Here is a 9,447-nt window from a genome sequence, read left to right as displayed (position 1 = left end):
TACATTTGATACTGTGTTGTCTAACCCACCCTTTGGTTTCAGCTTCCTCTTTGGAGAAGCATGGGTTTACGAATAATTTCTTATAAACAGGTGCAGATAACAAACCAGCTTAGGTGTTGTGTTTGGATTTGACCATTTGCCTCAACTTGCAGTTGATTTCTGGTATCCATGTTGGAAATATGTTGTGCATATGCTGTTGAAGTTGTTCTGTGTTTGCAAAGAAAGAGGACGGACAGTTGTTTCAAGGGTATATACATATATAGACTGGTGGCTGATGATTGGTAGAGACATGTAGTTTAAAGCTTTCTTTGTTTTTGATTTACTCCTGTAATTTGACAGTAAAGGAAGAGAAGCATAATCCTCGCCTCTGTGTCCTTAATTTAATTGAAAATTCTTGATGAGCTAGCTAGAAAAGTTTTTACTTAGGTAACATATTGTTTTCACATGTGCTCTCTTGGACACATGTTGTTTACTCTTAGTGGGCTTGCGTGCCGACCATTACGTACCATTTGCGGGCTTCAAAGCCACTCTCGATTGCATACTTCCTGTTGGTCAGCTCTGCGGTCACCACCTCTCTCTTCTTGCATGTGGTCCTGACCTGGAGCCTGGCCCAAGTATCGGTGTCCTTACACTGCTTGTGATTTTTTTTTTGTTGAGCCACTCTACAGAGAGCATGTTTTGTAGCTGGCGCTGCCCTCTGCTCCCTCTGACTATCTGTGTTTGCTTCTTCCCTCTGTGTTGGCCATAGTTGACATGTAGCACTTTATGACACTTCTTACAAATAAATAGGCTCTTACATTTGAGTTAGCATGGATGGTGAAAACACAAGCTGTTATATACTTATTTCATGTCTGCGCTTGTCTTATTTCTTACATTGTCAGTGGCTTTTAAAAAAAAATAATAACCAAGAAGCCTTTCTTTGGATGAAGCATTTTGTTTATTTCTGGATTCTCTGTGCCTGTTTGTTTGCAGCTTCACTGCAGCAAGAGCGGGGCCTCACCAGCTCCTATACTTGGCAGAGGAATGCCTGGGATGCGGGGCAGCCCTTGGAAGTGAAGCACGTGTTTGCCTACAACAAGGTTGAAATTTCCTGTTTAGAGCACCGTTGCAAGTTGGCATGCAGCCTTTTTCATTACTTCTGTCACAACAAATATGTTATAATGGCTGAATGCCTGCTGGGTAGCCTAGTTAAATATGGTTCATGACTGGAATACAAATATATTGTTTTGGGGATGGTCCATTACGCATGCGCACACCTATCATTAGTTAATCAAGTTAATGATTAGTTATCATTAGTTAATTCAAGCCCTCTGTTTTCAGAAGGAAGTCCTTCCATTATAGGATATTCTGTTCTCCATGCCTATAGAAGTGCCTTCCCAGGGTGTTTTTGTGTTTTGAGTGTCTGCCATTTAGTGCAGTATTTTACCTCTACCTGTATCTTGTACTCGTTTGTAACATGCACACGGCACCTTTCCTTTTCAACGTATCATTTGCTACCTCTTATATCTTGTTTGCTTTTGATACATGCACAACGGCCACCACTGCCTCATGTAACGTAACTATTGTTTTAGTGCTTTGAGTGTCTACCATTGATTGCAACTTTTTTTACCTCCATTCGTACTTTATTTACTCTTGTAACCTGCACACGTCACTTTTTCCTCTCATAACGTATCGTTTGCTACCTCGTTTATTTTTTGCTCTTGATACGTGCACAATTATCACGATTGCCTCTTGTAATGTAAGGCTTGTTTTTGTAACAGGCTCACTTGTAATTTTTCTCCTCTTGTATCTTTACTTTGCCTATTGTGAAGCGCTCTGACACCTTCGGGTAAAGTCCGCGCTATATAAAAACGCATTAAATAAAAATAAATAAAAAATAATCCACCCTCCCGTTCACCACCCCCACCTATTCCTCCAGTCATCACGCCCCACCCAATTGCCAAAGCTTGATATTACTTCTATTATGTCAAACATGTTATCATAATAGCTGAATGACTGTTAGGTATTCTTATTCAACAAATATGGTTTATAATTGGCATACAAATATATTGTTTTTGGGGATGTTCCATTTAGCATGCCTAGGTACACATCATTAAATAATCCGCCCTCCCAGTCACTAGACCCGACCCCTCCGTTTACCACCCCTCATTCCCCACCACCCTCTCCGCCCATCTCAAATCAAATAACTCGCCCACAGTTTAGACCTATTGGCTTTGCCTATGCTTGTTCTGTAAAGCCTTGCCACACAATGGATACGTCAGTCGGGGGTCGCTCGCCTGATTACAACATGGCCGCCAGTGTTACACGTGGCGAAAGTCGTGCAGACGATGGCACGCACCCGACTCTAATGGTCTGAGACGTCACGCGAGGGATTGCCTTCTCGCCAGTCAGTGACGTCAAGGATGTACCTCGGAACGGGGCGGTGTCAGGTGACGTGCCCCGGAGTGACAGCTGCGAGTGTCAATAGAGGAGGGGCGGGGCGAGGGTACCGGCGGCGCGGGGGCGGGGCCAGGAGAGAGCCGGCCCGCCGCACCGACGGACAGACGGGGTTCGGAGCCGCCCGACGGACACACGATGATGAGCGCGCAGACGGCGCCCGCGGAGTCGGGGGCCGACGCGGACAAGGCCCCGACCGCGGCAGCCTCCAGCGCGCAGGAGGATGGCATGACCTGGTGGTACCGCTGGCTCTGCCGGACGGCCGGGGTGGTGGGAGGCCTGTGTGAGTATAACCGCGCACCCCGGAGGCGCCGAGCCCCCTGCCGACCCCTCATACATGGGTACCGGGGGCGCCCTTGTGAGGGCCTAGTGCATTCTGGGAGTTGTAGTGATGGCTCTTCCATTGTTTCCCGGTTACAGCTGACACTTGGGCTATCCTGAGGCGCGATGGGTTCTGGGTCTTGTAGTCCGATTTGCTTCCTTTGAATAAATTGGGCAAGTACATTTGATGTTAGTGTTTGCTAAGTGACCAGCAAAGGACTGGAAACCTGGTGCCCTCCATGAGGTAGGCGCCCCCACCCTACATCTTCTGTGTTAGGAAGGTGGCAGCAGGTTATGCCTCGTTGTCCCGCATTGGGTGTCCCTGTCACAGGCTCAGTTGGGATGGGGCACCAAACATTGTGCAGGGGCACAACTAGTTTCAGAGTTCGGGGAGGGCTACCACTTTGATCAATGGCACCATAGCAAATTTCAGGACCTGAGTCACAGTGACTAGTTGAGGCTCCCTTACATAATCAGGACAGCACTATAACACACACAACGCTGAAGTTATTTTCAGTGTACTTACTATATGGTAGCCCTGAATTCCATCTTCCGTTTCATATTCATGCTTTTGATATACTTTGCAGGTACCAAAGCCTAAAAACGACACATTTGTAAAGATGCTGGTGCTAACAACACTTGATGAAGCACAGAAACTGAATATAAAGTATTATTATCCATGGTGCATCTACTGTACAAAAAATAGTTATCCAGTGGTATCTGCTGCTACAGCTGTGAGGACATTTGCAAACCCTGGCAGTGTGTTTAGTATTGCTACCTTTGAGGTTAATCAGGGCATTTGCTGGATTAGAAAGTAAACATAGCTCCAAAAGTCCTGCATTGGGCAATCCAAAGGAGGGCAGAGAGACTCAGGGTGGGTCAAAGGATCAACCATGTATTGCCATCCACATTCAAAGGGTATGTAATGTCAGGTCCACTTTGGTACTTTAGTTGTTTGAAGTCCATGACTGCACAAAACCAACACCCAAGCACAATAATGAAGATTAGTAGCAGTAGAGTAATAAATATTAATGATTACTGAAAATAGTAACAGTGCAAGAGGAGGAAATGCTACAGCCTTGAGTCTGTAGAATATCTACATAATGTTTTTACACATGGTGTGCTGTACATAGTTAATTTAAATCCTTGAGCAAGAGCAAAAGGATTATAAAATATGACTTATTGCAGTAATGCTCAATGAAAGCATAACAATGTACTTCCGGAAACAAGTGTACTTTGTCTTCTTACAGCAGTTATGTGATAAATAAGACTAATTGAGAAAAAGGTTTTGGATAAACAGGAGTAATTTGCACAGCCCATCTTGAACACCTAAATTGCTTCCTTCTGCCTCTTAAAAACTAATAAAGACCTAAAATCTGCAAAACTAATGTCCTCTGCCCTTGCAAGTCCGATCTTCCTCCAACACTTTTTCAGCAGTGGGCACAGTAAAATGCAACTATTAGTAGCATACTCATGAGAGGTTGAACTTTTAGATATTGTGGATCAGCTAGACACTTTCCTGCCTCTGGGACTCTACCTGACCTACCTTTAGTATATCTGCAAGATTTACAAAGCTCTGTCAGCATCTGATTCTTCTTACCGTCACCCCACAACCCAACAACATCTGCACTGATCTCTTCTGCCACTGATTGTTTCTAGTTTTTTGTACTGTATGGCTGTCGGTCAGATGCTTTATTCCTCATCCTTACCAACTTGATCACTATTCCTTCATCCACCACAGTCCCTTCGGACCACTGCCTGCTCCGAAAAAATATTTTTGCTGACATTCACAAAGGGGAAGGTGTCCCGTGAGGACCCCTTCCCATTTGCGAATGGGTTAGCACCAGTTTGAAACTGGTGCTAACTGCGATTGATTTGCGACCACATTCATGGTGACAAAACAATCATACATACCATCTGGATTCGGTATCAAGAAGGGATGCCTTTGTCACGCCTCTTCCTAATACCGAATCGCAAAACCCAAACTGTGATTCGGTAACTTGTTATCCGGATCGCAGTTTGGGCTTTGTACATCCAAAATAGCATTTTTCGAGTTGCAAACGGCCCAATTCGCTGTTTGAGACTTGAAAAATGCTTCGTACATCTGGCCCCCTTTTCTTCCTTCTCCCTAAATGAATGTCATCTAATTGGTTTGCAAGTGCAGTGCCTCTGCATGTGCAGTGTATTCTGCGAAGTGGTTATGGGAAGTCGACCACCCTGATTTAAGGTATTCCTGCATTAGCTCCTCACTTCTTCCAACTGGCACACTCGGATTCTGCACCTCGCAACTGGTGTGGTGCGTAGAGTCTGGTCATGGAATATCCCATCACATACCCCGGCCATGTTTCTTAAATACATCTGAGGCCTGTGCTAGAGGGCCTAGCAGGGAGTTGTTATTTGATTCGGCTACGCTTGACTGGGGAAGGGTGTGATTGTTTGTTTGTTTGTCTGTTTGGAGCTGGCCTTGCCTGAACTGACCTGTGAGAACTGAGTTAGGGGGGGTCCTCATTGGATAGGATACTCGCTTTGGGCTTAGCGTGCACTGTGTGAGGAATGTGGACACCCTTGTATTGGGCTAACGCAGCTTATGGGTTTTTGGGAGGGTGTCTTGTAGTGGAAGTGATGAATGTCTGAGGTACCCTCGCCTTGAAGTAGAATATTTGAGGCGGTGTTCAGTGGCCCTCCCTGGGCAAAAGTGCCACTGGCCAGAGAGTGTCATGTGCCAGAATATGGTGGAAAAGCAGGCAGTTGGAAAAGCATCGTTGAGCTAACTTAGTGTTGATATAGTGATACCCTGAAGGCAGAGGTGAAACGTTAAATGGGCTTGTGACCTTTCATTAAATTTATCTTTGCCCGACCTCCCCCCGGTAAGGACCTTCCTCCTTTCTATTGAACACAAGACATGAGGAGATTCTTTTTTTTTTTTTTTCTTTGTCTTGTCACATTGACAGGTGCCTGCTTCCTGAAAGACCCTTGTCAGGTGATAAATGGGGTGATTAGGAAAGCAAAAGCTGCTGGGTTTGCCGGAGTCAGATATAAGGATACAATCACAATCCACCTCTGGATCTAATCAAAGCGTTGTCATGAAAGCATCGTCACTTTAAAGTCAGAGCATTTACCCGTTCTAAAGCATCCCACTTTAAATGTACCAACCAAGAAAAATCCACTGCCACTCCCTTTTACGTCTTGCCTACCGATATCTTTAGCTATCATTGGGCAAAGAGCCCCTTTGTGTCCAAGTAAGAGTGGGCTTTGTGTCCAAGTAAGAGTGGGCTTTGTGTCCAAGGAAGAGTAAGAGTGGGCTTTGTGTCCAAGGAAGAGTGGAAGAGTAAGAGTGGGCTTTGTGTACAAGGAAGAGTAGAAGAGTAAGAGTGGGCTAGGTGTCCAAGGAAGAGTAGAAGAGTAAGAGTGGGCTTTGTGTCCAAGGAAGAGTAGAAGAGTAAGAGTGGGCCCTGTGTCCAAGGAAGAGTGGAAGAGTGGAAGAGTAAGAGTGGGCTTTGTGTCCAAGGAAGAGTGGAAGAGTAAGAGTGGGCTTTGTGTCCAAGGAAGAGTAGAAGAGTAAGAGTGGGCTTTGTGTCCAAGGAAGCGTAGAAGAGTAAGAGTGGGAAAGGAAGAATGGAAGTGTGGTCTTTGTGTCCAAGGAAGAGTAAGAGTTGTCTTTGTGTCCAAGGAAGAGTAAGAGTTGTCTTTGTGTCCAAGGAAGAGTAAGAGTGGGCTTTGTGTCCAAGCGAGCGTTAGAGTGGGCTTTGTGTCCAAGCGAGCGTTAGAGTGGGCTTTGTGTCCAAGCGAGCGTTAGAGTGGGCTTTGTGTCCAAGCGAGCGTAAGAGTGGGCTTTGTGTCCAAGCGAGCGTAAGAGTGGGCTTTGTGTCCAAGCGAGCGTAAGAGTGGGCTTTGTGTCCAAGCGAGCGTAAGAGTGGGCTTTGTGTCCAAGCGAGCGTAAGAGTGGGCTTTGTGTCCAAGGAAGAGTAGAAGAGTAAGAGTGGGCTGTGTGTCCACCACTTGCTCATATTTGATGTATTTCCTCCCTTTTCTTTGTCCCGTCCATGCAGCACTTCAGTCTTACCACGCTTTGACTGGATAAGTTCTATCCTTGCACTGCTGACATGAGAGAAGTATTTTATTTTTTTCCCAGCACCCCATGGGAGTGATTTGCTTTCCTTGCTCTTCTTAGCTGTATTTTTCTATTTTATTTTTACTTTTTGCGAGGTCCAGGGCACCTGTATCCTGCTTCTGGGTCTTCTGTGCGCGAAATTATTTCTGTTAGGGCCCTACAGCGGCACAGTGCCATTGGGATGTGCTCTCCTGCACAAAATAAATTACAAATATTTTTGCTGCGAAATAATAAGTGCGGACTGGAGCCAGACTTGAATGATTTGCTGTAATACTCATTCAAAGATGACTTATTGCGCCATGCATGCATACACACTGCACGCATGTGTAATGAATTTTCTTAAAGCAAGAAAAAAATGCAGATTGCCCCCACGTAGCAGCCACCCGGAGGCAAAAAAAAAATCAGGCCTTGGCAAAGCCAGTAGAGTCACAGATGAGGCTTCTTCACTTTTCCAAAGCATGTTTGAAAATGGCATCCTTGTGAGAAATGTATGCTCTGAATTAGTATGTGAAAAAGATAGGTGTAGAATTGCAGTAGGTAAAATTGCTATAAAATGTCTTTTGCTTAAGTCTGTCTGATGGTCTGTGCTGATTAGCCCCACACCTATATTTTAGGACTTGTTCTTTGCTTTCCGTCTTCCATATAGGTCAGCTGGGTATACAGCGCTGGTGACGCGCAGTAGAGAAAAATAATAAATGAGTTGTTGGTCCATGACTGTGACAAATCTTGACGTATTTGGCAGCACCTGTCGCCTGAACTTAATGATCCACACATAATGTGGTGACCCTATTGCTGATACTTTCAGGTTTTGGGGTGAAGAGGAAGGTGAGCATGTCTTATTTAGACATTATTTGGACTTAGGAGTACATTGAGCTTTCCCGTGTAGCCTAAGAGACACTTCCATTATGGCCTCTCTTACTGCACAACAGTGAAGCTTTCTAAAGTAGCAGTTTTTTTTTTTTTTTTTATTATTTTTTTTTAGCAACGGTGGTTGGACTGCTGATGCTAGCCATGAGGAACTTTGATATAAAGATGTATGTTCCAGTGACTGGCTAAGGACCTCCAGACTTTGGTATTTGTAGGCACCTGCTCATGAACAGAAGTCTAAAAGGAGACTATTCCTCTTCGAGCTGTTGGCTGCACTACATACTTTCTTACAAAGGCAGAAAAGTATGGCAAAACAGATTTTATTGCTTACTCGCAGTATGAGTGCAAATCTAGTCACTAAAGTATCATAGTTGACAAACCCTTCTGTTGTATTTTAGATCATCTCTTGGATAACAAGCCAGTATATTGTATGTACAGAGTTCCTTGCAAGAACCCTTGAAGTGGGCCATGTGATGGCAAGTGTATGTCAGTTGCACATTACAATAGCTGAGATGGTCTGCATAAGGCGACATAAAGCAGGGAATAGAGCCACTCCCTGTGAATAACCACATGATAGCTTGTAGGTTTGGATGTGACAGGAGACAAAGTTACTCTTATGGCCTGTTGACTGATAAAAGAATGAGACCATTGATGGACAGTCCCATCTGATGCTAGTTTCTCATAGTTTCTACAATAGTAGGATGTGATCATCAGTTTCAAAACTTACCTACAGGTTTAATAGAAGCAAGTCTGTAATATGTTATGTGGATTTGTAGAGCGCAGCTAATCACTCCTGAGGGTATCCAGGCGCTAAGTAGGGCAGGCCTGAGTGCAGAGGAGGAGATCGTGCCTGTTTCATCTGGAATAACCATGTCTTGAGGTTCCTGCAGAAGTCCATTAGGGAATGGCAAGGTTCCGAGATGTTGCAGCGATTGTTCCAAGTCTTGGCTGCAAGGTATGAGTAGCGTTCCCCCGCTTTGGTCTTCTTGATATGAGTGAGGTATGCTCTTGCCTGGGACGCAGGTGAAGGATGTGTGGTGGGTTGGTAGAAGTTGAGTCGGTCATTGAGCTATGTTGTACTGGTGTTGCAGAGAGCTGGGTAGGCGTGGGTGAGTAGCTTGAACTTACATCTTTTCTGGACTGGGAGCCAGTGGAGATTGTTTTGTGTGGAGAGATGCGGTTATTTTTCGGGATGTTCAGGATGAGTCCGAGGGCGGCATTCTGGGTGGTTTGGAGTGAGCATGAAACATGAGGTGGGATTCAGAAGTAGAGGGCCTTTCTGTAGTCATCTCTGTGATAGTGTTTTATCAGCAGGCAGATGTAGATCAATAGGTGCCACTGACACAGATTCTAAACTGCATTGAGGGCTGATACCACATGCGTAGTTCAAGATATCATGATGCTTTAGAAGGCTTGGGTTCTCGGTTTTATACACTTCCAGATCCAGGAAGCTCCATTCCTCCCTCTCTCCTCCTCCCCTTCCACACTAATAAGTAGTTGACACGTGGATGGGCCCCTAAAATCACTGACGTGAACAAACATGCAGGCTTCCACTTTATTTGTTTATTTTTCCAATAGATTAAATTGTACTTGCTACCCACATTAGTTACAACATTAGTTGGCAGAAGCGAGTTGGGAGGGTGGGAGAGTGTGGGATGGTTTCTATTTTATGGCAATGTTAGATAATGCAAGTGTTGGTCTGATCCATTTAA

At 44.9% G+C, this 9,447-nt stretch overlaps 1 protein-coding gene across 1 annotated transcript in view; it reads left to right on the top strand.

The window, feature by feature from the left end:
• Positions 1-2,362: 2,362 nt before the first annotated feature.
• The window catches only part of CACFD1 (calcium channel flower domain containing 1), a 43,601-nt gene continuing 36,516 nt past the window's right edge, over positions 2,363-9,447 (top strand). The window contains exon 1 of the mRNA XM_069241791.1: positions 2,363-2,719. Within this exon, the coding sequence (XP_069097892.1) occupies positions 2,575-2,719 (145 nt within the window). The 5' untranslated portion in view covers positions 2,363-2,574. The remainder of the gene's footprint in view (positions 2,720-9,447) is intronic.

The sequence above is a fragment of the Pleurodeles waltl genome, chromosome 6 (genome assembly GCF_031143425.1).
Source record: "Pleurodeles waltl isolate 20211129_DDA chromosome 6, aPleWal1.hap1.20221129, whole genome shotgun sequence".
Taxonomy (NCBI): domain Eukaryota; kingdom Metazoa; phylum Chordata; class Amphibia; order Caudata; family Salamandridae; genus Pleurodeles; species Pleurodeles waltl.
This window is presented reverse-complemented; position numbering and strand designations above follow the sequence as displayed.